The sequence below is a fragment of the Mandrillus leucophaeus genome, unplaced genomic scaffold, assembly GCF_000951045.1.
Source record: "Mandrillus leucophaeus isolate KB7577 unplaced genomic scaffold, Mleu.le_1.0 Scaffold533, whole genome shotgun sequence".
NCBI classification, from domain to species: Eukaryota; Metazoa; Chordata; class Mammalia; order Primates; family Cercopithecidae; genus Mandrillus; species Mandrillus leucophaeus.
In genome coordinates this window covers 1,570,045-1,596,685 of record NW_012105731.1, presented here as the reverse complement: position 1 = coordinate 1,596,685, position 26,641 = coordinate 1,570,045, and the positions used below count along the sequence as shown (strand labels likewise).

The 26,641-nt window shown below is 39.8% G+C and overlaps 1 protein-coding gene across 2 annotated transcripts in view; it reads left to right on the top strand.

Moving 5' to 3' along the window:
* NCAPD3 (non-SMC condensin II complex, subunit D3) overlaps window positions 1-26,641 on the top strand; it is a 69,862-nt gene that overhangs the window by 21,771 nt on the left and 21,450 nt on the right. For both annotated transcript variants that reach the window (XM_011997200.1, XM_011997201.1), the window contains 12 exons: window positions 139-195; window positions 438-527; window positions 8,552-8,625; window positions 9,141-9,275; window positions 10,358-10,578; window positions 17,950-18,141; window positions 18,477-18,574; window positions 18,701-18,816; window positions 22,363-22,470; window positions 24,599-24,713; window positions 24,794-24,901; window positions 26,050-26,288. In XM_011997200.1, the coding sequence (XP_011852590.1) occupies window positions 139-195; window positions 438-527; window positions 8,552-8,625; window positions 9,141-9,275; window positions 10,358-10,578; window positions 17,950-18,141; window positions 18,477-18,574; window positions 18,701-18,816; window positions 22,363-22,470; window positions 24,599-24,713; window positions 24,794-24,901; window positions 26,050-26,288 (1,553 nt within the window). The remainder of the gene's footprint in view (window positions 1-138; window positions 196-437; window positions 528-8,551; window positions 8,626-9,140; window positions 9,276-10,357; window positions 10,579-17,949; window positions 18,142-18,476; window positions 18,575-18,700; window positions 18,817-22,362; window positions 22,471-24,598; window positions 24,714-24,793; window positions 24,902-26,049; window positions 26,289-26,641) is intronic.

The following is a 26,641-nucleotide window of genomic DNA, read 5'->3' as shown; positions in this document are numbered from 1 at the left end:
AGAACATTACCAGTTGTCAGCAATTTAGAATCTATTTGCCTTGTCTTTGAGCCTAATTATCTTGATTTTGGTTCCTCTGTGGATATTTACTCAGTTTGTGATACTGACTTTGTTCCTTATCTTTCTTCTTGTTTTTAGGTCCTACGTTTTCAGGAATAGAGAGTCACTCTGGTACCTTACTGAGAAATTCATCAGGTAATGGATCAATACGTTTTCAAATATTGAATGATTATCTTTCAAAAATTTGTAGAATATTTAAAATGTTTCTCCTACCTCCTTATTTACCTACTTTAACATTGTACTTTTTTCATCAGAGAAGTTGAAATTCGTTTCAGTAATAATGTTGTAACTTAAATGAGTAACGTGCCCTGCTAATGTTATTAAAAGTATAACACATTTTTAGCTTAATGACTGTACTTTTTTTTTTTTTTAAAAAGCTCTTTTCTACCAAGGGCGGACATCTAACCATTCCGAACCCTCAAGGGAGATCAACATAGACTGCAGTGGTGAAACAGTTGGATCTGGAGGTATGTCAGATTTTATCTCTGTCAGGTAATGCTGCTGGATTTCAGACAACCGTAAGTAGAGTCTAAAACCTTGGTTTTTTGTTTTTGTTTTTTTTCTGATTTATTCACCCTAAAAGTTGAAACATCTGGCGGGGCGTGGTGACTCATGCCTGTAATCCCGTAATCCCAGCACTTTGGGAGGCTGAGGCCGGCAGATCACTTGAGCCCAGGAGTTCAAGACCAGCCTGGGCAACACGGCAAGACCCCATCTCTTAAAAAAATATATAAAAATTAGCTGGGCATGGTGGTGTGCACCTGTGGTCCCAGCCACTCAGGAGGCTGAGGTGGGAGGATGACTTGAGCCCAGGAGTTCCAGGCTACAGTGAGCTGTGACCATACCACTGTACTCCAGCCTGGGCGACAGTCTGTTTAAAAAATAAAAAATAAAAATAACACTGCAGGGTAGTCTGCTTTTTTGTACCAAAACTCAGTTACTAAATAGCTGCATGATCTAAGGTATGACTGTCGTTTTCCAGTTGTAACACCCTCCCATCTTTCCCAGACGACTGTTGGGGGAGTCTGTAGAAACAACATTTAGGAAAGTGATTTAAAGAGAGAGAGAGACAGATAAGAGAGAGAAAGAGCATGTACGTAGAGGATTAATTACATAATGAGGTTTATTAATTTATTCAATAAACATTGATCTGGTCCTTCCCAAAGCATTCCAGGCATTGGAGATGCACAAGTCTGTGAGACAAAGCTCCATCTCTTAAGAAGCAGGAGAGAGACAGGTGCTTGTGCACAGAAATGTTCTCATATATACACTTGTACACACACGTATGTGGAACACTGAGATAGGTGCTGAGATGTACAGAAAGCTCCCTGAGGATGATTACTGCTTTTATTATTCAGCCTAGAAGGTCAGCATGAAATTGGGTTCGGGAGGCTAGATGTTAGCATGTATTACTCAAATTCAGAGCAATAACTGCATTTATAATAAACACGTTTTCTAAATGTTGTAGGAAAATATACTCTGGAAAAATGCTGAATGTTTGTGTTGGCTCCAGACTTCCTCTAAATAGGTTATGGATTTACTGTGGCACAGACTTTTTCAAGCAATATCAAGTTGAGGTGATTTAATGATGCTTAAAAATTATGAAAGTTAGGGGATGCAAAGAGCCCATGTTTCCAGTGTGTTGTTCATAAGCTGAAAGGACATACATTGTTGGCATTAATTGTACATTAAAAAATTTGCATAGTTACTTAGATGCCATGCACTTTGCCAAATGCTCTGCTTTTTTTAAATTAAGGTAAGAGTTGATACACCATAAAATTCACCATTTAAAGTGTACAATTTAGTTGTTTTAGTATAGTCACAAGATTGTACAGACTAATTCCAGAACATATCATCAGCTGAAAAATAAACCCCGTTCCCATTAGCAGTCACTCCCCATGACCCCTTCCTTCTGCCACTGGCAGCCACTAATTTTCTTTCCTTATAAAATTGCCTATTCTGGGCCAGACGCGGTGGCGTACATCGATAATCCCGGGACATTGGGAGGCTGAGACGGAAGGATCACGAGGTCAGGAGATTGAGACCATCCTGGCCAACATGGTGAAAACCCGTCTCTACTAAAATATAAAAAATTAGCTGGGCATGGTGGCACACGCCTGTAGTCCCAGCTGCGCAGAAGGCTGAGGCAGTAGAATCGCTTGAACCCAGGAGGTGGAGGTTGCAGTGAGCCAAAATTGCACCACTGCACTCCAGCGTGGCGACAGAGCGAGACTCTGTCTAAAACAATTAAAAAATAAAAAATTGCCTTTTTGGAACATTCCACATAAATGAAATCATGTACTATGTTGTCTTTTGTGTCTGACTTCTTTCACCTAGCATGTTTTCAAGGTTCATTCATGTTGTAGCGTGTATCAGTACTTCATTCCTTTTTGTGCTGAATAATAGTCGATTATAAGGATACACCACATTTTGTTTATTCATTCATCAGCTGATGAACATTTGGGTTGTTTTCACTTTTTGACTATTGTGACTAATGCTGCTGTAAATATTCTTGTATGAGTTTTTGTATAGATACGTGGTTTCATTCCCTTGAGTGTTTACCTAGGAGCAGAACTGCTGGATCATATGGTAACTCCATATTCAACATTTTGAGGAACCACCAAACTTTTTCGAAGTGGCCACACCATTTTACAATCCTGCTAGCAGTGTATGATAATCCTGTTTCTCTGCATTCTTACCAACACTTGCCATGTCCGTCTTTTTTATTTTAGCCATCTTTGTGGGTATGAAGTGGTATCTACTTGTGGTTTTGATTTACATTTCCCTCATGGCTAATGATGTTGAGTAAATTTTCTTAGGCTTATTGGCCATATAAATACGCTTTCCTTGGAGAAATGTCTATTCAAGCCCTTTGCCCTTTTTTTAATTGGGTTGTCTTTTATTTTTGAGTTGAGTTATTTTTATATATATACTTTATCACGTATATGATTTTTAAATACTTGTCCCGTTCTGTGCGTTGTCTTTTCAGATGGTGTTCTATGATAAGGCACGGAACATTTTAATGTTGATGAAGTCCCATTTATCTCTTTCTTTTTTTACTTGTGCTTTTGGTATCACATAACTAAGAAATCACCGTGTAATCCAAAGTCACAGATTTACTCCTGTGTTTTCTTCTAACGGTTTTATAGTTTTAGCTCTCACATTTAGGTCTTTGATCAAATTTCAGTTAATTTTTGCATATGCTGTGATATAGAGGGTCCAGCTTCACTCCTTTGCATGTGACTATCCAGTTGACATAGCACTGTTTCTTTCAGCCTCTTCCTTCACCTTTGAGTGTCTTAGCACTCTTGTAAAACAATCACTTGACTGACTTGTATAAGCTCATGTGTGCTCTATATTCTATATTAATGGAATCTTATTTCATTAATCTATATGTCTGTCTTTATGTACCACACTGTGTTGATTGCTGTTGTGTTCTAGTGTAGGAGAGGGGAAATAACTTCTTCTTTAGTCCTCATGAGTTCTTCCTTAGGATGGACCCCTGTAACAAGACAAACAAGTTTATTAACGTGTCTAGTGCGTGTTATGCGGGAGAGATCTCAGTGCAAAGTAACTGAGGGCAGTGGCTTAGAACTCTACTTACATAACACAAGACATCTTATCCAAAAAATGTTGGCAGCACAGCACACTGGAGACTCTCTGTTGTCCCCTTTTGATGGGGTGGCTGACGGGGAGCTACTCTCGCTGCCCAGCATCATGAGAGTGTATTGTCCTGCACGTCACTTGCTGGGAAGTGAGCAGAATTCAGAACTCTTTAAAGTATGGTTTGAATGTGCATTGCTGTCACATTATGGCAAAATCAGAAAACCCTAAGTCAGGGACTGCCTGTATGTGGGAGGAAAATAATAGAGTGAGTTCTGTGAATTGCTCTGGGCTGATAAGGGAGTAGAGACCTGGTGAGTGGAGGAGAATTTCTATACTGCCCATAGGAAGAAAAGGGGGTTAGACAGAGCTTTTTCTCTGTTTACTGCTGCTTTTTAATTGTCTGCTTTAATTATCTTCCCAGAAATAATTTTTATGTCCAAGTCATATTTTGGCGTTAACGTGGTGTCCTGTGATAGTCAGTTTTAAATCAGGAAGTATGAGTTCTCCTTCTGTCCCTTTGTTTTTTAAAAAAATTAGTTTGGCTCTTCTGGGTCCCTTGTATTTCCTTATGAATTTTAAGATCAATTGTCAATTTCTGCAAGAACAAAAAAGCCATCTTGGATTTTGACAGGGATTGATCTGTACATCAGTTTGGGGAGTGTTGCCATGTTAGTTTGTTAATTCCTCTACTCCATGAACACCAGATGTCTTTTTATTTCTTTAGGTCTTTAATTTGTTTCAGTGATGTTTTGTAGTTTTCAGTGAACAATATTGCTCTTTAAATTTTGTCCTAAGCATTTTTATTCTTTTCAATAGTATTGCAAATTAAATTGCTCTCTTAATTTGATTTCTGAATTGTTCATTGCCAGTTTTTACATGTTATTTTTGATAATTGATCTTCTGTCCTGCAACCTTGCTAAACTCATTACAAGCTCTAATGATTGTTTTATGGATTTCTTGGGATTTTCTTGATATAAGAACAAATCATCTGTAAATAGAGGTAGTTCTACTTCTTCCTTTCCAGTCTGGATAGCTTTCATTTCTTTTTCTTGCCCATTTGTTGACAAAAAGAGTCAAGCTCTGTAAAATATTTGAAGCATTTATTCTAAGCCAAATGTGAGTGACCCTGGCCCGTGACACAGCCCTCAGGAGGTCCTGAGAACGTGTGCCCAAGGTGGTTGGGGTGCACCTTGGTTTTAGACATTTTAGGGAGGCATCAGGCATCAATCAAATACATTTAATAGGTAGATTGGTTTGGTCCCAAAAGGCAGGAAAAGGTGGGGAAGGTTCCAGCTTATAGGTAGGTTTTAAATTTTTCTTGTTGAAAATTGGTTGAGTTTATCTAAAGAACTGGGGTCAATAGGAAGGACTATCTGGGTTAAGATAAAGGATGATGGAGACTGAAGTTCATTACTGCAGAGGAAGCCTTCATAGTAGGCTTCAGAGAGAACAGATTTTCAATGTTTCTTACCCGACTTGAAGTCTGTGTGGAAGGTAATGCTGGAGGGCACAATGAGGCTTGTCTCGCCCCTGCTTCCCGTCATGGCCTGAGCCAGTCTTCAGGTTAAATTTTAGAGTGCCCTGACTGAGGAGGAAGACCATTCAGATGGTCGGAGAGCCTTAGAATTGTGTTTTTGTTTTACAGCCTGTGGTATGATGTTGAAAAGAAGTCAAAGAGTAGACTTCCTTGTCTTTTTTCTTTACTTAGGGGGAAAGCTTTTGGTCTTCACCGCTGAGTACGATGTGAGTTTTTTAGGATGACTTTCATCAACATGAGGAAGTTTTCTTCTATTTCAAGCTTGCTGAGTTTTTATCATGGAAAGGTGTTGGAATTTGCAGATACGTTCTCTGCATCTATTTTGAGATGATTGTGTTCTGTTACCATGGTGTAATTTACATTGATTGATTTTTCATAGGTTGACGACATTTCATTCCTGGGATAAATCCCAAGCATGGTTGTATCTTGCTGGATTTGGTTTGCTGGTATTTTGTTGAGAATTTTGGTGTCATATTCATAAGGAATATTGGTTGTTGTATTAAGCCGTTTTTGCATTACTATAAAGAAATACGTGGCCAGGCGTGGTGGCTCATGCTTGTAATCCCAGCACTTTGGGAGGCCAAGGTGGGTGGATTACTTGAGGTCAGGAGTTCGAGACCAGACTGGCCAACATGGTGAAACCCCATCTCTACTAAAAATACAAAAATTAGCTGAGCATGGTGGCAGGTGCCTGTAATCCCAGCTACTTAGGAGACTGAGGTAGGAGAATCACTTGAACCCGGGAAGTAGAGGTTGCAGTGAGCCAATATTGTGCCACTGCACTCCAGCCTGGGCAGCAGAGTGAGACTCTCTCAAAAAAAAAAAAAAAAAAAAAAAAAAGATGTGAGACTGGGTAATGTATCAGAAAAGAGATTTAATTGGCTCATGGTTCTGCAGGCTGTACAGGAAGTATAGCACTGGCACCTGTTTCTCGGGAGGCCTTAGGAAGCTTAGAATCATGGCAGAAGGCCAAAAGGGAACAGGCGTTTCACATGGTAGGAGCAGGAGGAAGAGGGAGAGTCAGGGGAAAGGTGACACACACTTTTAAATGATCAGATCTCACAAGAACTCACTCAGTATTGCTGTCATGAAGACAGCAGCAAGCTGTGAGGGATCTGCCCCAGTGGTCCAAACACCCCCTACTAGGCCCCACCTCCAGCAATAGGTGTTACAATTCAACATGAGTTTCGGGCGGGGCAAATACTCAAACGTTATCAGTTGTTTTCTTGAGATGTTTTGGTTTTGCTGTCAGGGTAGTACTGGCCTAAGATGAGCTAGGAAGTGTATTCTTTTCTATTTTTTGAAAGAGTTCATGAAGGATTGTTGTTCGTTTTTGCTTTAACGTTTGTTAGAATTCTCCAGTAAAAGTGTCTGATCATTAGGGGTGTGTGTGTATGTGTGAAGTTTTTTTGATTACTAATTTAGTTTCTTTTTTTTTTCTTTTTCTTTCTTTCTTTTTTTTTTGAGATGGAGTTTCGCCCTTGTCCAGGCTGGAGTGCAGTGGCACAGTCTTGGCTCACTGCAACCTCAGCCTCCTAGCTCAAGCACATCTCCTGCCTCAGCCTCCCGAGTAGCTGGGATTACAGGCACCCACCCCGACGCCCAGCAAATTTTTTTGTATTTTTTGTAGAGATGAGGTTTCACCATGTTGGTCAAGCTGGTCTTGAACTCCTGACCTCAGGTGATCCACCCACCTTGGCCTCCCAAAGTGCTGGCATTACAGGCATGAGCCACTGCGCCCTGCCACTAATTTAGTTTCTTTACTTGTTACAGGTATATTCAGATTTTCTATTTCTGTTTGAGTCAGTTTCTATAGTTTGTGCCTTTCTAGAAATTTGTTTATTTTATGTAGGCTACTTAATTTGTTGGCATAAAATTGTTCATAGTATTCCTTTGTAATCCTTTTTATTTATGTAAGGCTAATAATAGTAATGTCCCTCCTTTCTTGATTTTAGCAATTTCAATTTTCTTTCTTATTTTCTTCCCTAGTCTAGCTAAAGGTGTATTAGTTTTGTGGATCTTATCAAGGAACTACTTTTAGTTTCATTGATTTTTCTCTATTGTTTTCCATCTTTTATTTTTTAAGCTGCCTTCTTATATATAAGCAGTTCCCAAAGTGTGTTTTGGGAACCCTCAGGGGTCCTTGAAGTAAAAATGAATGCAGTGTTCATTTGCCTCCCACACTCTTATTTTCTCACGAATATGTATTGGGAGTTTTCCAGTGGTCCCATGACTTACCAAATTGCAACAGATTGCAGGTAGAAACAGAGATGAGAATCCTGTTAATTATAAGCCAGATGAGAGATAAGCTAGCTTATATTGAGCCAGACATTTTGAAGTTTGCAATACTCTAAAGCAATGCCATTCTTTTTTTCAAATGGGGTCTTGCTGTGCTGCCCAGGCTGGACTTGAACTCCTGGGCTCAGGTGATCCTCTGATCTCAGTCTTCCCAGTAGCTGGGATTATAGGTACATTCCACCACATCCAGCCTTTTCACTATATCTTGTTTATTTGTTTTGGAAAATATAGTTATTTTTTATGAAAAAGTACTAACAGTAACATGTCTTGCTATTTTAAAAGGAATTAGTAAATATTTTTACAATTCTCAGTTTAAATTGATTCGTATTAAAAAATATAATCTCTTTTGGGTTCTCAGTAATTTTTAAGAATATAAAGAAGCCTCAAGGCTGGGCGTGGTAGCTCACTACCATAATTTCACTGTTTTGGGAGGCTGAGGTGGGAGGATCACTTGAGGCTAAGAGTTCGAGACCAGCCTGATCAACACAGCACAATCCTGTCTCCGCAAAAAAATTAAAAAAAAAAAAATTAGTCTAGCATGGTGGCTCATGCCTGTAGTCCTAGCTACTTGGGAGGCTGAGGAGAGAGGATTACTTGAGCCCAGAAGTTTGAGATTGCAGTGAGCTCTGATTGTACCACTGCACACCACCCTGGGCAACAGAATGAGACCCCCGTCTCTTATAAGAAAATGCCTTCAAGTCAAACATTTTAAAGCTACTGTTATATATTACCTCATCAAATCTTTAAAATAATCCTAAGGGTTAGAAACTCCTATTTGTAGCTAAACAAAATGGAAGAGATAAATTCAGAATTTTAGAGGTAGGGGCCAAGATTTAAAACCAAATTTTTAATATTCCAAAGTTTATATGCATTACAGTGAATACCTAATTATCCATATTTTCTTCTTTTTCCACACTCTAATTTCTTAAGATTTAAAACAAGCTCGTGAGTCTTTAAGAGGAGTGTATTTTCTGGGTATTGTGTGGTGAAATGTTAGCTGCTGTATGACTTTTCTCCAGCTGTGATGACCCTTTGGTATTCCCTCTACAGAAAGATGTGTCATGGCAATGCTGAGAAAGAGAATCAGGGATGAGAAGACCAACGTTAGGAAGTCTGCACTGCAGGTGCGAGTTTTCTCTGCACATTTTTTTTTTTTTAGCACTAAAAACTTGGAAATGCAAAGGGATATTTTTTAAACTCCTAGACCATATTCATTATTTAATTTGCTTTTCACTGAACTATTAGTTGACCCTGATCCCGTTATATGTGAATCATAGATGAACTGAAAGATTATTTATTTTTAAGCTTTCCTACAGGGTTTCTGATTTTTTTAAGAACCACAAATTTATATTCTTAATTTGTTTAGAATAGGGATTCTTAACCTAGGGACCATGGGTGGATTTTAATAGGTTCATAAAATTGTTTGTAAATATTTGTTTATATAAAATTTGTTTTTCTTTGAGAGAGGCCTTAGCAAATTGGATTCTGAAAAATGGGACGTTGTGAGGAGGAAGGTTGGATCCATGACCCCAAAATGTTAAGAACCACAAACTTAAAGGAAGTGTTCCTTTGTTAACAGTTTATCTTTCTGAGTTGATTCTATGCAGTCATCACTTCGTGTTGCATATATGCCTTCTAGGTATTAGTGAGTATTTTGAAGCACTGTGATGTCTCGGGCATGAAGGAAGACCTGTCGATTCTGCAGGACCAGTGTCGGGACCCTGCGGTGTCTGTCCGGAAGCAGGCCCTCCAGTCTCTTACTGAACTCCTTATGGTGAGAGGCAGGACATTAGATGTGTCATGCATGGTATTCTACATTAAACGTAATTCCATGCAATGATTACCTGCTGCTAAATGTTAAGTTGACCTTTGAAAACTCTTAAGTCCACTGTAGAACCGTACAACGTAAGGGAGGAGGCATCTTTGAATTATGTATGGTAGACTGTGCTTCCTATTAAACATACTTGGGAACTAATGCTAGCAAATGCCAATTGTTGGCCCTTTCTTCACTTTGTTTTTTATTTTTTTTGAGACAGAGTCCTGCTCTGTTTCTCAGGCTGGAGTGCAGTGGCGCAATCTTGGCTCACTGCAACCTCCGCCTCTCGGGTTGAAGCAGCACTCCTGCCTCAGCCTCCTGAATAGCTGGGACTACAGACAGGTGCTGCCATGCCTGGCTAATTTTTGTATTTTCAGTAGAGACAGGGTTTCACTCTGTTGGCCAGGCTGGTCTCGAACTCCTGACCTCAGGTGACCCGCCTGCCTTGGCCTCTCAAAGTGCTGGGATTACAGGCATGAGTGACTGCACCCGACCCTTTTCTTCGCTTTAAATCTCACACAGAAAAATAAAATTTTAAGTTGATTTGGTTAAGCTGGAGGCCTAGACTAAATTTAGTCAATTAGGGCATAGATGGATGATACTGCCAGAAGAGAAGACTCACAAGTACTATATTTAATTTACTCTTGTCAGCTAGGTAGCATTTTAGTCGAATTTTAAAAGCATGTTTATTTCTTTATTTCATGATAGAAGGCATTAAGCAACGAATATTTTGACTTTTTCTGTCAGTGTCCTAATTGCTCTTTGGGATATTTATTATTTGCTCTTGATTTTTAATGACCAAAAAAGTACTGATTTATTTCTACTAGTAAAATAGTGACTTTAATGTATAAGTTTAAAATTTTGGTTGGCACTGATTTACATTAAGCTGGCTTTGCTTTTGTATATTTTTTTATTTTTTTTTTCACTTGGTAGTCTATTTGCAGTTGAATGTGTGATTATTTTTAACATGTCAAAATGTTGATCACAACTTCCCTGACTTGTATTTAGACCTTCTTATGTCATAATCTTTCACTCCTAAGGCTCAGCCTAGATGCGTGCAGATCCAGACAGCCTGGCTGCGGGGGTTGGTCCCGGTGGTGATGGACTGTGAGAGCACTGTGCAGGAGAAGGCCCTGGAGTGCCTGGACCAGCTGCTGCTGCAGAACATCCAGCATCACAGTCATTTTCACTCTGAGGACGACAGCCAGGTCCTCGCCTGGGCACTTCTTACTCTCCTCACCACGGAAAGCCAGGAACTGAGGTAGGTTAACTGTATGACCTGTGTTCCCTGTAGAAGAAGACTGTAAGACTTTGTATTAATAAATTTCTCCTACTGGTCCTTGAAAAATCAGCTTTCCAGATTACTTAGTGTATGTGAAGATTCAGTATTGGTCTCTTTTTCCTTGACTCACTTCAAATCTCTTAGATATTTTTATCGACTGTATGTTTGTGACACCTTTTTGGTCACTTCCTGTGCATCCGTCTGACACTTTCCAGTTTCATATTGGTATCTTAATATGTAATAGACAACACTGATGGAAATACATATTAATATCACGTTTCCCCAATGCTGGTTATCATGAACGATGACTTCCTAGCTCTTGCAAGTTAAACTGTTTTTAACACCTTATTGGATTAACTGACTTAACTAACGCTGCAGGCTTTCTCCCCTTTGATAACATTTATTGAACATACACTGTACAGTGAATATTGTGTTTAGGAGTTAGGACCTATGATGGAGGAGTCATCTTGCAGTAGAAAGAGAATAGATTTAGTATCAAAAGATACCATTCTACGGCCTTGGCAAAAATCACTTTCTCTGAGCCTTAGTTTCCTGATTTGTAAGAGGCAGCCGTTGTACTCCAGGATCTCTTCATATCTCTTTAGGTATTACAACTTTATGCCTGAAAAAGTGTGTTCATTCAGTAAAGGTTTTCTCAGTACAGGTTGAGCATCTGAAATCCAAAAATCTAAAATCCAAACAATGTCAGCATGATGCCACAAGTGGAAAATCTCACACATGACCTCATGAGATAGGTCACAGTCAAAATGCAGGCTCACAACATACAGCCTGTTCAGCATCCCCAAGTGAAAAATAAAATCACCTTCAGGCTGTGCATATAATGTGGATACGAGACTTTGGTCCTATCCCCAAGATATCTTACTAAGTATATGCAAATATTCTGAAATCCAAAACACTTCTGGTCCCAAGCATTTCAGATAAGTGATACTCAACTTGTATCTACTCCATGCTTTGCTGAGATTTCTAGAAGGGAGAGATTTAGCCAATAATAGAGTCTACTGCTTTTTCACTTTTCTTAGAGATACCTCCTTATACGTGCTCAGTGTATTAATTCATGTTAACTTAATGAAAAGTAGTAGTCATTCTTTGCAGAAAAGCAGGAGAGGCCTTCTACAGCTCCTGAGAAGCTGTTGGGAGGTTTTAAAATTTATTTTTCTTTATAAAAATTTTTTATTGAAGTATAGCATGTCTTGAAAAGTACACAAACCATAAGGTCAGTAAATATCACAAGGAAAGTATACCTGTGTAACCACCATGCAATCTCTGTTTATCATTGTAGGTGATAGCCACTTCTGCCCAAGTTGCCTAACACTTGAAAAAGAGTGGCCCAGAACTCATGTGCTGCACATTTTCTGATATTACTCTTGACTTCTGATTTCATGGCAACTCTTCTTATTTTCCAGTGTTGCTTAAAATTTTGTCTTCTTTTTGGTATTCGTTTATTTCAGAGGTCTTTAAGGAGACATTAAAACAAACAAAGAAACATGGGCTCATTATGAAACCTGGAATCAGGTTGTAGATGGAACTGCTTAAGGAGATTATAAAATGAGTAAGAAAAAATGCAAGCTTAGAAGAGGAACCTTGCAGAAGATGTGCATTGAAGGCTTCAACAGAGAAAGATAGCCATGTCAAAAAGACTTAAAAAGTATGAAGAGGTAGAGGAACAACTATGAGAAAATGATTCAAATGGAAACAGGGAGTGAGCATTTCAAGCAAAACAAGTAGTCGACAATTCTAAATGTCTCAAAAACATTTCAAAAAAAAGTCTGAAAAAAACATTTCAAAACTCATTCACATAATTCACATCAAGTTTAAATCTTACACCCAGCCAGATTATTCAACATACAGGGTAAAATAAAGCCATACTGAGACTAGTGGAAAACCAAGGGTGTTTATCACCACTACGCCTCCACTAAAGGGCCATCTATGGAGGATGTACTTCAGGCCAGGCTATAATCCCAGCACTCTGGGAGGCTGAGGCGGGAGAACTGCTTAAGGCCAGGAGTTTGAGATCATCCCTGGCAATGTAGTGAGACCTTGTCTCTACAAAAAAAAAAAAAAATAGCCATTTGTGGTGGCACAAAAAATAGCCATTTGTGGTGGCGCACGCCTGTAGTCCCAACTACTTGGGAGGCTGTGGTGGGAGGATCCCTTCAGCCCAGGAGGTGGAGGCTGCAATGAGCTGTAATTGCACCACTGCACTCCAGCCTGGGTGACAGAGCAAGACCTTGTCTCAAAAAAATAAGAATGTACCTCAGAAGGATGGAAACTGAATTCAGAAGGGGGGAATGGCATATGAGAAGGAAAGGTTGCTAAGAAATTGATAAACACATAGATAAATCTAAATTAAGCATAGCCATTGCAAATCAGTAACAACAATGATACGAGGATGAGTGATTGGGACGACTGAAAGCCAGGTGGAGCTAAAATATAAAATAGTATGTAGGATGAGCTGGAGGGTGCGTTTCCTTGCATTTCTAGCATCGGATAGGAGACTAGAGATGCTCATTAGCATTAAACTCGAGTCAACACTGCAGACAACCAGGGATAGTCGTATGTAACTTCTGAGCCAGCAGAACAGAAGTAACACTGAAGAAAGTTCAGTGCAAGAAAAGGCAGAACAGAAGTGAGGTTAAAAAATGAGAAGGAAATAAAAAGCATGGTATATTGAAATCATAAAATAAAGGGGTAAATTAATCCAATAGGTCAGTAATCTCTATAAATGTCTATGACTTACATTTAACAGTTAGTGGACAAAATCTTTGGATATAAAAACCAAAATCCAACTACATACTGTTTATAAGAGCCACACCTAAAATAAAATCACCAGAAATGGTGAAAGTAAGAAAAAGGTTACTAGAAAAATAATGCAAAAAGAAGGTTGTATCAGATAGAACAGAATTTGAAATAGAGTCAAATAGAATTTAAGGAAAATGTCATCAGTTGTAAAGAAAGTTACTCATACAGGAATTATACCTGGAAGAGGTATGTGTTCCTGAAGAATACGTATAAAACCCCATGCCCAACAGAAGCACATATTTCTAAGTTTATGTGAACCATTTATAAAAATTGATTATGTACTATTTCATAGAGTCAGTCTTAAATATCAACAATTCTGTATTAACAGGATAATGTTCTCTGAGCATTAGATAATGTAAAGGAAAACCTCAAAAAAGAGTATTCGAAGAATTAAAAAAGATACTTCTAAATAACTCCAAGGTCAAAGACCAGTGAATTGTAAGATTTTTGGAACAATACGTGCCAAAACTGGTAGAATGCATTTAATGAAATACGTAGGAGGAAATATGTAATGTTATGTGTATTAGAAAAGGAAAGGACTGAAAACTGATGAGCTAAAGGTTCAATTTAAGAAGTTGCAAAAAGTCATTGAATAAACTTGAGGAAAAGAAATGCTAAAATTAAGACTGGAAATTTAAAAACTAGGAAAGAAAAACTGAGTCTTCGGAAAGTCTAATGGAAAAGATAAACTTCTGCCGAGATATGACAAGAAAAAAAGGTACAAATAAATAATATTAATGATGAAATGGGTGATACAACTACAGATGTCTTATTCAGTAGTATACATTCAAAAACAGACTGTTCAGAATGTGTTAGTATTTTTTAAAGGGCACAGTTCTGTATAGACATTTTTTAGTCTGAAGTTTGAATTGATACAGCTCTTTGTATTAATTTGCTAGGGCCACCATAACAAAACACCACAGAGTAGGTGCTTGAATAACGGAAATTTATTTTCTCACAGTTCTGGAGGGTAGAAATTTGAGATCAAGGTGCCAGGAGAGTGGATTTCTCCTGAGGCCTCCCTCCTTGGCTGTGTTCTCACACATATACCTGGTGTCTCATTCTGTGTCGGCATTTCTTCTTACAAGGACACCCTTTGTGTCTGGAATTTATTCCTTTTGGTGGGTTCTTGGTCTCGCTAACTTCAAGAATAAAGCCGCGGACCTTCGCAGTGAGTGTTACAGCTCTTAATGATGGTGTGTTCTGAGTTTGTTCCTTCAGATGTTCAGATGTGCCTGGAGTTTCTTCCTTTTGGTGGGTTCGTGGTCTCGCTGACTTCAGGAGTGAGGCCGCAGACCTTCGCAGTGAGTGTTACAGCTCTTAAAGGTGGCACGTCCAGAGTTGTTTGTTCCTCCTGGTGGGTTTGTGATCTCACTAACTTCAGGAATGGAGCTGCATACCCTCGTGTTGAGTGTTACAGCTAATAAAAGCAGTGCAGACCCAAAGAGTGAGCAGCAGCAAGATTGTGAAGAGCGAAAGAACCAAGCTTCCACAGCATGGAAGGTGACCCAAGCAGGTTGCTGCTGCTGGCTCGGGTGGCCAGCTTTTATTCCCTTATTTGGCCCCGCCTATGTCCTGCTGATTGGTCCATTTTACAGAGCGCTGATTGGTCCATTTTACAGAGTGCTGACTGGTGCATTTACAATCCTTTAGCTAGACACAGCATGCCGATTGGTGTGTTTACAATCCTTTAGCTAGACATAGAGTGCTGATTGGTGCGTTTTTACAGAGAGCTGATTAGTGCATTTACAATCCTTTAGACACAGCATGCTGATCGGTACGTTTTTACAGAGTGCTGATTGGTGCGTTTGCAGTCCTTTAGCTAGACAGAGTGCTGATTGGTGCGTTTTTACAGAGTGCTGATGGGTGCATTTATAATCCTTTGGCTAGACGCAGAGCGCTGATTGGTACATTTTTACAGAGTGCTGATTGGTGCATTTACAATCCTTTAGCTAGACACAGAGTGCTGATTGGTACATTTTTACAGAGTGCTGATTGGTGCATTTACAATCCTTTAGCTAGACACAGAGTGCTGATTGGTACGTTTCCAATCCTCTAGCTAGACAGAAAAGTTCTCCAAGTCCCCACTTGATCCAGGAAGCTGGCTTCTTCTCTCACGTTAAACTTGGGTTAGGGCCCACCCTAACAGCCACATTTTAACTTCATCACCTCTGTGAAGGCCCTATAGGAGGGAATGGTAGAGGTGATGAAAGCTGAGCCTGAGGTTTGGAGGAATTGGAAGAGGAAATAGTTGATTCAATTGAGCAAACATATTTTGAGGACTTCATTTTCCAGGACTGGTTCTAAGTGCTGGAGATTCACAGTATAGTTCAGTGCACTTCCTCTACTCCAGTTGGTCTGGTGAAATAGACAAAAGCAAGTCACAATTTTAGTGGAAGTGGAGCTACAGGAGAACAGAGGAAAGGCACGTGGCATTTTGGTGATTATTTCTTCCTCTTTTTCCTCTTCCTGTCCTTCTTCTTTCTTCTTCTAGCTTAGGCTGGCTTCCCAGAAGCAGTGGCATGGGCAGAATATTTGCGAATGTGTGAGAATTAAGCGGCCAGAATAGTGAGGGTTACCAGGAAGGACATAGTTATGCGAAAGCTCAGGCCGGAAGGCTCTACCAAATCTCAGGAAAATGCCTTGATCAATAGGTGTGGAGAGCAGAGGTCAGGCAGATTGAGGACGGAGGGCGTGCTGGAGATGGAAGCCCAGCTTCGACTTGGAATGCTTTATCACATCTCAGTTAGGAGCTCTTGGTAATGCATGAGGTCACCCAGAGTTAGGTTGGAGATAAGAGGACTAAGAATAGAGCTTTTCAAATCAGCAATTAGTTATTAGAAGACAGGAATTAGTTAAAGGAGGTGAAAAGAGATCCAGCTGGTGGACCAGAGTCTCAGTGCAAAAGGAGTAGTCAGTAACCTCTGATGGAGGCCATGGAGATGGGCCTGAAGCATGGCCGTTGGTTTTGGTACTAAGATTAGAGGTTAGTGTGTTGGGTCACAGTGTGCCCAGGTGGGGAATGGCTGTGGCCCTCAGCTGGGCTGGGAGGCTGGGTGGGAGTGGAGGGCTGGGAGTTGTCAAAGAGGAGCCAAGTTTGAGATTTCTACAAGTTTTCTGAACTCTGCAAGTTCAGAGAATTTTTTTCCCATTCTGTTGGCTACATATAATAAACATTACTTAATATTTTATATAATTATTTTAAAATAAATTTTAAAATATTTGTTCATTGCTTGTATCTTGTGGTATTTGGACATAAGTCAAACATAAATCATGTTGTAAGCTAACTGTAGTAAGATTCGACATCTGTGGATGGATTTTTAATAGCTGATATATTAACAAAACTTCATTTATATGCATATGCTTATTATGGTATATAGATGTGTTTATTTTGTTATAGTTACCTTGTTCTGTATGCTCTGAGAATTTCCCTTTTAAAAACAATTTAATGAGGAATTCCCGATGTGTGTGTGTGTGTATGTATGTGTATATGTTTTCCCAGAAGTCTTAAGAAAAATTAATCAAGGGAAGAGGTGTATTTTTCTCTTCATTTAAATATATATATGGCATTGTCTCATGAGTCATATGATCCCATTCAGTGACATGGGAAGAAGTAAAATAAGAGATAGTTCTAAAACAACGGTGACGGCCAGGCACAGTGGCTCACAACTATAATCTCAGTACTTTGGAAGGCCAAGACAGGAGGATGGCTTAAGCCCAGAAGTTCAAGACCAGTCTAGGCAATATAGCGAGACCCTGTCTCGAAAGAAAGAGAGATAGAGAGAAAAGAAAGAGAGAAAGAGAAGAAAGAAAGAGGGAAAGAAAGAGGGAAAAAGATTAGCCAGGTATGATGACCATGCCTGTAGTCTCAGCTACTCTGGAGGCTGAGGGAAGAGGATTGATTGAACCTAGGAAGTGGAAGCTACACAGAGAGCTGTGATCATACTACTGTGATCCAGCCTGGGTGACAGGATGTGACCCTGTCTCAAAAAATACTAGTATAACACAAGCACTTTAGTACATCAGAAGCACTGTTTCTGTTTTGAAAAGGTTTGAAATATCTATTTCTGAGTGGTATTAAGTTATTGCATATTTTAGCTCATTCAATATCATGTTTAATTGTGAGGCTGTCATTTACAATCCTTCCATTGAAAAAAGGACAGTGTTACTAATTTTTGTCACTATAACTGTGTGAGCTCTGGATGTATCTGTAACTGACCCCAGGCAGTTATGTAGAAATTTCGGAGGAGAGGAGAGTCTCAAATGAATCGTGAAATTTTATTCTTTGCTTTAAGAAATATTTTATGAGGGGAAAAATGAATATAACTGATTATAGAATAATAAAAATTTAAAAGATACCTAGTTTGATATCAGACATGCCACTAATTAGGAAAATCTGTGGAAGTTTCATGTGCCACATGAGTCCTGGAGCAGCAGAAGTTGATACTGTTTCAGTGAGGCGCTGTCTGAATTGTGTTGTATATTTACAGTTGCAATTCTGCTTTTCTATCTTTTTTTTTTTTTTTCTAGCCGATATTTAAATAAGGCTTTTCATATCTGGTCCAAGAAAGAAAAATTCTCATCCACTTTTGTAAACAATATAATCTCTCACACTGGCACGGAACATTCGGCACCTGCCTGGATGCTGCTTTCCAAGATTGCTGGCTCCTCACCCAGGCTGGACTACAGCAGAATAATACAGTCCTGGGAGAAAATCAGCAGGTTTGTATCTTCTGATTTGACCACTAATGACACTGAAGAGTCTTTAGAAACAAAGCCCAAGGCTTAAGGAAGTGGGCCTTTTTCATAGCTGTTCATATACAGAGATCTTCTGTTTAAAACCTGGTATAAAAACAAGCATGAAAAAATAAGAATCACGTTTAACCCATTTCCCCTTTGTCCAAGTACAGTAAGTGCCTTGATGTTCCCACAGCTTGACTCCTAAGCCGTGCTGCCTACCCTGCTTCCTCCAGTGTTAATAATCCAGAAGAAAGGCCTTTGTTGGCAGCAGTGTTTAACTTGCTTCTCCCTTGGTATTTCTCCTGCCCTTTCTCTAGTCAGCAGAATCCCAATTCAAACACCTTAGGACATATTCTGTGTGTGATTGGACATATTGCAAAGCATCTTCCTAAGAGCACCCGGGACAAAGTGACTGGTGAGTGTGTTGGAGAATCTTACTTGAAAATGCATTGCTGTTCATTTCAGGGGTGTGTGTGTGTGTGTGTGTGTACCTGAATATATTTAAGCAGTTGAACTTCGGGGATTTTGACTTCCTTCGTAGATGCTGTCAAGCGTAAGCTGAGTGGATTTCAGTGGTCTCTAGAGGTGATCAGTTCAGCTGTGGATGCTTTGCAGAGGCTTTGTAGAGCATCTGCAGAGACACCAGCAGAGGAGCAGGTATGGCCAGACTTTCCCTGATACGTTTCTGACTTCTTTGTGCTTAGGGTGTTACTGTATGTGTTTTGAAGTTTGAGGAGCATGTTCTGTAAATAAGAGGACATGTAAGGATGTCCCCAGCAGCTATTGCCGCGACAAGGCAAGGTTTACATAACCGGCAATTGACATTCCCCAAGAAGATTGAGCTGCTAAAGAGAAATGGCTCCCGTAGATGGTCACCACCTTGATCGCAGGGACAGGTGTCTTTAGGTAGGCACTCCTGTTGACTGTCTGTCATTTCCTGGTGAGAATTCTGCAAGGTTATCTTTCTCCTTGACCTCCACTCTCATTCCAAGAACATTTATAGCCAATTTTCCACTTAAGCAGGAAGTTCCCTCCAGAACAGTTTTCTGACCTTTTGATAAATTATAATCTTGGACATGCCTGTCCGGTTACGATGGTTACGATGAGGTTACACTACTCAAATATCTCTTGTTGGTATCATGTCCCCAAAGTTGGCTACAGCCCGCAGCTAATGTTTTTATATATGCATAAACACAAATCCAAATCAGCAATTTATATGAGGCAGAGAGTTACTTTGACTCCTTAAAGGGTATGCATACCAGTAACTCTGAAGAAATCATTTTATTACCATATATTTATTCTGTTTTTAATCAGGAGATACACTCTTAGTACCAATCCTAACGAAAAAATTTAGAGCTGGGGTTATTAATAATGGCTACAGAAAACAAAAATTAAATAATTGCTGGAATATATTTAAGTTTTCCAGAATAAAAGAAAATGATGGCTTCAGCTGATCTCTCCAACTACCTTCCTATGCTTCCTTTTCTTGACCAAGTTCATAAAAGAAAACCCTTCCTTAAGATGTTACATTTTCTACTTCTAACAGATCAATTAAAACGACGATTGTAACTTTTTTGCTTGGGACTTAAGACTGTTGACCTATTTCTTATGAAATGGTGTCTGGTGTTTTTCTGGTATCTATCTTTAGGCTCTTTTATTGGTGAAAGGGATACTTGCATTCTTTGATTTTTCTAACCCTTTTTCTCAAGACCCAAGAAATTATATGAAAAACTTTTATTTTTGTTTTTGAGATGGAGTCTTGCTCTGTCCCCCAGGCTGGAGTACAGCGGCGCAATCTCAGCTTACCGCAACCTCCGCCTCCTGGGTTCGAGCAAGTCTTGTGCCTCAGCCTCCTGAGTAGCTGAGATTACAGGCACATGCCATCAGGCCCAGCTAATTTTTGTATTTTTAGTAGAGACAGGGTTTTGCCATGCTGGCCAGACTGGTCTCAAACTCCTGATCTCAAGTGATCGCCTGCTTCAGCCTCCCAAAGTGCTAGGATTACAGGCATGGTAAGACTGAGGAAAGAGTGATCAGGGAGGAATTTACGTAACGGACTATGAAACTGCAAGTCTTCCAGGCTCAGTGGTACACAACTTACTACCGGCAGAGCTGGGACTAGAACTAAGGCCTCTGACTTTTTCCTAATTTTCTTTTCACCAGCACTGGTTGGAAAAAGAATCATGTGTACAGCGCGCAGTCAGGGCCTAGGAAGTCATCTGCCGCTTGCTGCTGGCCCAGGGCCATTAGGACGGTGGTTACATTGTCATGAGAGCCTGTGAGGAAGGCAAGGAACTGTCTTCAGGTTAGACACTGAGAGCTGGAAACAGGTGGGGTTACTACTGCGTTAGCAAAGACTGCCACGGTTTTCATCTGCCGACACGGCCTCACGGCTTTCATCTGCCGACACAACCTCACGGTTTTAATCTGCCGACACAGCCTCACTTGGTGGTTGACAGAGGAGCAAGGCCCTGAGATTTTCTGGAATGTTAGGATATTTTCAATCCATGTGACCCACTTGTTTCTTCTAAACACATTTCTCCTTTTCTTTTCTCTGTAAGTGAATATCATTTATTTTACTGAGAGCAACAGATTACCCAAAGATATAGCTCAGCAGCAGTATATATGAAAGGACTGTTGTCTTTGGGCATTTGTGTTATGTGTTTTGTGGCTGTCATTAAAAAACTGATGAGATCTTGGACTGTATTAGTGGAAATAGTGTCTAGAACAAGAGGAGCAGTGGTCCTGTGTCCTGGCTAAATCGAAGTTGACACATTCTATAATTCAGTATCAGTGACAAATTTACAGAGAAGTGTTGATGAAATTGAATATAACTAGAGGAGAGCAGCTAAATAAGGGCATCACAAAGCAAGTTATGTAAGGAACTGCAGAAGGGCCTGGAGCCTTTAGCATGGAGAGGGGAAGCGTTGGGGATGGTAGGCTGCCTAGCTAAATTCAAATTTATGAAGGACTTTCAAATAAAAGAATTGGATTTATTTGGTATTCCCAGACAACCTGTCTGGACCAATGAATGGAAATTATACATTTTGGTGCACTGAAGAGAAAACTTACTAAGGTCTGCCTAAAATGGAGGGCTTATCCCAGAGCATGTCCCTTGTTATTAGAGGCATTCAGGAGAAGCTGGACAAGAACTTGGAACACGCTGCCATGTGGAGAGAATGCCAGGATCGGGTGGCCTTGTCGGCTTTCCCAGATTCTGTCATACCGAAACTTACCAGTCATACTACCCAGGTTCTGGCCTCATCGGGATCAAGCATAAGAATTGCAGAAACTCTGTGGGCCAATGTTGTGGTCCAGGTTGTGCAAGCTGTTAAAATTTTAAGTGTAATAGTTATTTTAAAAGTAATAAAGGCAATAGTTTCAAGACATATTAGGGCAAGTCAGGCTAAAAGCATTGCTCATAGTGCCAGGCTGTGGACTGCTAGGCACTGGATAATGGTTAACACAGGTCCCTTCCTAAGGCACTGCAGAGGAGTAGGGTGGGTGTATGCACATCAGCAGATAATTTCAGCATAATGTAATTATTCCTAAAATAAAAATCAGCATCGGGTAACATGGAAGCAAGGGGATGGAAGCACTTAGCTCAACCTAGGTGTTTTGGAATGGTTTCCCACAGAAAATGAGGTCCAAGAATTCTGGAATGCGGTTGGGAGCTCTCTCTTCCTTCGCATAGAGGAACACTAGAGGTGACCCCTTGAAGTTATTGTAATCAGTAAGAGACACGGAAAACTTGTTCCTAATGAATAAATTTCAGAAGAATAGCAACTCTTTATTTTATGTCTTTAAAAAATGTTTATCACAGTAGTTAATTCATCATCTGTATATGCCAGCAAAACTACAACTTATTTCTGTATTTTTGGAGGAGCACTACTATTATAGATCTCTTATAAATTACTGCTTGGGGTCATTGTAAATATTTGGCCTTTTGCTCTTATAGGGCAAATGTAGAAAGAAAGATGATATATACGCTGTTGTTTATAAATTCCACTTAGCCAGAACTCATGGCTAGGTTTCTAAATGCATGTCGTTGTGGTTTTGGACAACTTGTGGGAAAGAGGAAGGATAGAAAGCACCCCTACAGCCTATCCATTTGAAGATCAGTTTCTTCTGAGAACATGGTGTTTCATGGGTCATCTGGGAGATGTGCGGGGCCCTTCAGAGATGACTTTTGACTTGCCGTAGGAATTGCTGAAGCAGGTGTGTGGGGATGTCCTCTCCACCTGTGAGCACCGCCTCTCCAACATCGTTCTGAAGGAGAATGGAACAGGGAATATGGACGAAGACCTGTTGGTAAGTGACTGCTTTTCCTAAACGTTCTTTACGCTTCCATTTTATCAGTGAGGTTTTGTTAAAGATGACTTTGTAATGTACACTTTAAATGCTTTTAACAAAAGGGCTGTCTTAGCCTAGAGCTTACTCTCTCTTTTTAGAAGATATTTTTAAATTGATAACCTATTCATTTGTTTCTTATATACTTATTATCGGGGGGAAACTCAGTGGTATATACTTCATCTAGTTCAATCTTACGAGAAGCCTGATTTCAGTAGGGAAAACACAGTGTGTGTTGTAAGGTTGGTATAGTCAAGCTTAGAAATATAAGGTAAGAAATAATGTGAGTATACTCTTTTCGGTTTGTGTGTTTGCTTTTTAAAAAATTTAACATGTCTTCTGAGCAGTTTGAAACAGCAGACAGTAGAACTGGGGAATAGTGCTGAGCAATTGCAAAGTAATGACTGAAATAAAGATTTGACAATTCAAAACACAGATGACCTTGGAGCCCCAAGATTGTTTTCCACGGCACCCCTGCTTTAGAAACTGTAAACAGTGCAAGAGATTCCTGTGAGCCAGGACGGGACAGTTGGCTGATTTCAGTGGCTGACTGGGGACAAGATGTATGGCAGTAATTCTGGTTCCAACATCTGACTCTGTCCAGTAAAGGAAATAATGAGCTGCTTTTTGATGCCATTCAATACAGGTCATCATTTAACCAAAACTGGCCGGTTTTCTCATATATTTAAATTAGCAGAGCACATCTTTTCTGTGTTGAGTTTCTACTTGTTAGCCTAGCTCTCCTAATTCCCAGTGATCACAGACCAAGTTTAGATTTGTTACAAGTGAAGACCATTGCGCCTGAGGCAGTACTGTGCCCGTGTTCAGTAATAAAAAGCCTCACCGTGGGAACCTGGATGCTTAGGTGAGAGGGCCAGGGAGCGTAGCACAGGCCTGGCCCAGGGTTTCCAGAGGGTCTTGCTCTTCTCATTCCTGCCCACACTAAGAAAGATGCTTACTGTGGTTAGTGAGTCCTGTCTCCACCCCCCTCCCCCACATTTTTTTCAACTGTTAACCGTGTCATCAAAATCTACTCTTCAGTCAAAATATATATGAAGAGGTTTTTCCCTATATACATAGTTTCATTCTTGCTTCTTTAAATAGAGTTTAAATATTTTTTAATGAAGAGATAACGGTATTTCAAGATTCTTTTAAACTCATATACTTTGTTATTGGCTTTCTTACCCAGTATAAGCTTTTATTTGACATTTTACTATTCATCATCATCCCTCCATTTGGGGCATAAATTAAAAAAGAACAATGTTACTTAGTTGTTAAACTGAATGTTACGAATAAAGGCAGCGTGGCAGCCGTGAGTAGGTTTTGGATGGGGTCTGCATGGAAAAATAATCTGGAGGGCAACTTGAAAATATGTTTCAGAATGTAAAATAGCTTAATACACTCTTTACCCTGGATTTTACTTCTGAGGAAAGAGAACAGTATCTAAGGATACACAGGTGTTCACCAGAGCTGATGGAAACATTAGCAAAGCGAAACAGCGTCAGTGTTCATTAATGCTGAAGTAGTGCAGTAAGTTATGATGACAGTCCTAGTTTTAAAATGGCATACTTATGTAGTCATTAAAGATATATGTCATATATGTTGACATGAAATGCCTAATATTCAAAGTAATCATTGCAGACTTCAAATTACTATAATTGAGAAGTGTGTAAGAAAAGTAAACATAAAGCCATGTGACTATAGAAATACTTTGAAAAAGTTATACACGAAAACAATGATGTTTCTGGGTGGTAGGATTATAGGTAGGTGATTCTGTATCCCAGTTTACCCAAGATAACCCTGGTGTACACCTATTTTTCACAATATAATTATTAATAGCACCCCCTTTTACTTGCAGAGTTGTCTAGATTTAGGTGATAAAATTATATGGTTGTCCTAATTTTGGATGAGTTTCATTACATAGTGACTAAGTTTTTACAATAGCCATGTATTTTTATGAAACAAAAAAATAGTAACACTGTTTTAAATTTGGGGGATAAAGGAAATACTCCATTGACATGTCCTTAATCTAGCTAGAGTTCACTTTTCTTTTGCCTTATTTTTACTGTAAAACCAATTATTTTTGTAGGTGAAGTACATTTTTACATTAGGGGATATAGCCCAGCTGTGTCCAGCCAGGGTGGAGAAGCGCATCTTCCTTCTGATTCAGTCCGTCCTGGCTTCGTCTGCTGATGCTGACCATTGTAAGGCATTTGAAATCATACTCTGTACCATGCATGCCGGTTCAAGGTTCTGTCAGTGACTTTCTCTCCCTTCCTTGCAGTACCATCATCTCAAGGCAGCAGTGATGCCCCAGCATCTCAGCCACCCTCCCAGGTCAGAGGTTCTGTCATGCCCTCTGTGATTAGAGCACATGCTATCATTACCTTAGGTAAGAAAAACGTGGGAGAATAGGGCTTGACATCAAGTTCTGTGTGTAGCTGTTGTCTTAAGTAAGCGCAGCCATGGGAATGTGTCAGGGGCTGCCGAGCCTGTCTGTGTCTGCTCTTGGCCCATATGGTTCCTAGAGGTGACTCTGATCTGAGTGCTGAGCTCTGCCTCACCACGTGCTGGTCCTGAGAGCCCTCAGGCTGACAGCGCCCCAAGACGGTAAGACTCAGGTACTCTCTAGAGGGAGCTTGTGTTTCCTAGTACGATTATGTTAATTTATTACAATTATCCCTGCTTCTGTAATTTTTTCCAGTACCTTCACTTGACTTTAATACTCCTGTAATTTTTTTATACTCATAATGCAGCACCACGAAGTCTGTTCATCAAGACCTGCCGGATGCTGCACTGAGTTCCGGAAACGAAGAAATAAATTTTCCATAAAAGGAAATGGTTTATTTAATACTTTGCAGAACTGGGCAGAGATGACTATTTACATATTTCTCCATGAACTCAAACTATTTTTAATCTTGAAAACACTGACCTCTATGCTGGGAATTTTTTTTTCCCTTTAGTGTGAGTGTATATTTCATGCTACATAAGTTATTAATTTTTTTGTAATATTAATTTTCAAATACCTAAGAATTGCGAAACATTTCCCAGGCACAAAAGAAACCTACAAACAAAACTCAGCAGGCTTTTCAACTGTGAACAAGAAAGAAAGGGGACATGCATTCTTTCCTATTTACCTAGCTCAGATTTCAAATTCAGCATGGGGTATTTAGCATCTGTAGAGGATATGTATAATCAGGAGTAAAATGTTTCATCTCTCAGGCTTTGCTGATCATTCTCCAGGTAAGTGGATAACTGCGAAATTCAAATGTTGACTTTAAAAGGAAGATGATTTTATTAGTGTAAAGGAACATCCCGTAATATATAACTCCTGGGGGAGTTTATTTCTCCTTAAGGTATTTTTATTAGAATATTCAAGATGAGTCTGTCTGCCTTTCGTTTTTTGTTGTTTGTGATTGTGGGCATGATGTTTTAACTTTGATTAAATAGAAGCCATTAGCAAGATGTATCTGGAGAAAATTCAGGAATGGAATTAGGATTTAGAATACAGTTGAGACATCTTCCTGTGTTCTGTGCCAGGTAAGCTGTGCTTACAGCACGAGGATCTGGCAAAGAAGAGCATCCCAGCCCTGGTGCGAGAGCTCGAGGTGTGTGAGGATGTGGCTGTCCGCAACAACGTCATCATTGTGATGTGCGATCTTTGCATTCGCTACACCATCATGGTGGACAAGTATATTCCCAACATTTCCATGTGTCTGAAGGATTCTGACCCATTCATCCGGAAGCAGACACTCATCTTGCTTACCAATCTCTTGCAGGTGCGTAGGAGGATTCCACCTGTCCTTTCCCCTCCACCATGGCTTCTGGTTTAAGGGAATATTTGAGTAGCATAGGAAATGTGCTTGCTTTGTAGTAGAATCCAAAAACAGTTGTCTCATCTCTGGTCTGGAGTATTGCTCTTCTGATGTTCAGCGCAACCTCTTATAAACAGTGTTACTTGTGAATGTTCATTTTGGGACTTTGTTCAGACATCCTGTCAAGCAGTGTGAAGTTTCATTTTGAAAATAAGTACCATGTAGAGAAAAGCACATTCAGTGGACAGGTAGTTCTAGTTTGAATTCTGTTACTCTTTTTTAACTTGGACAAGTCCACATTTCTGAGATCTAACTTC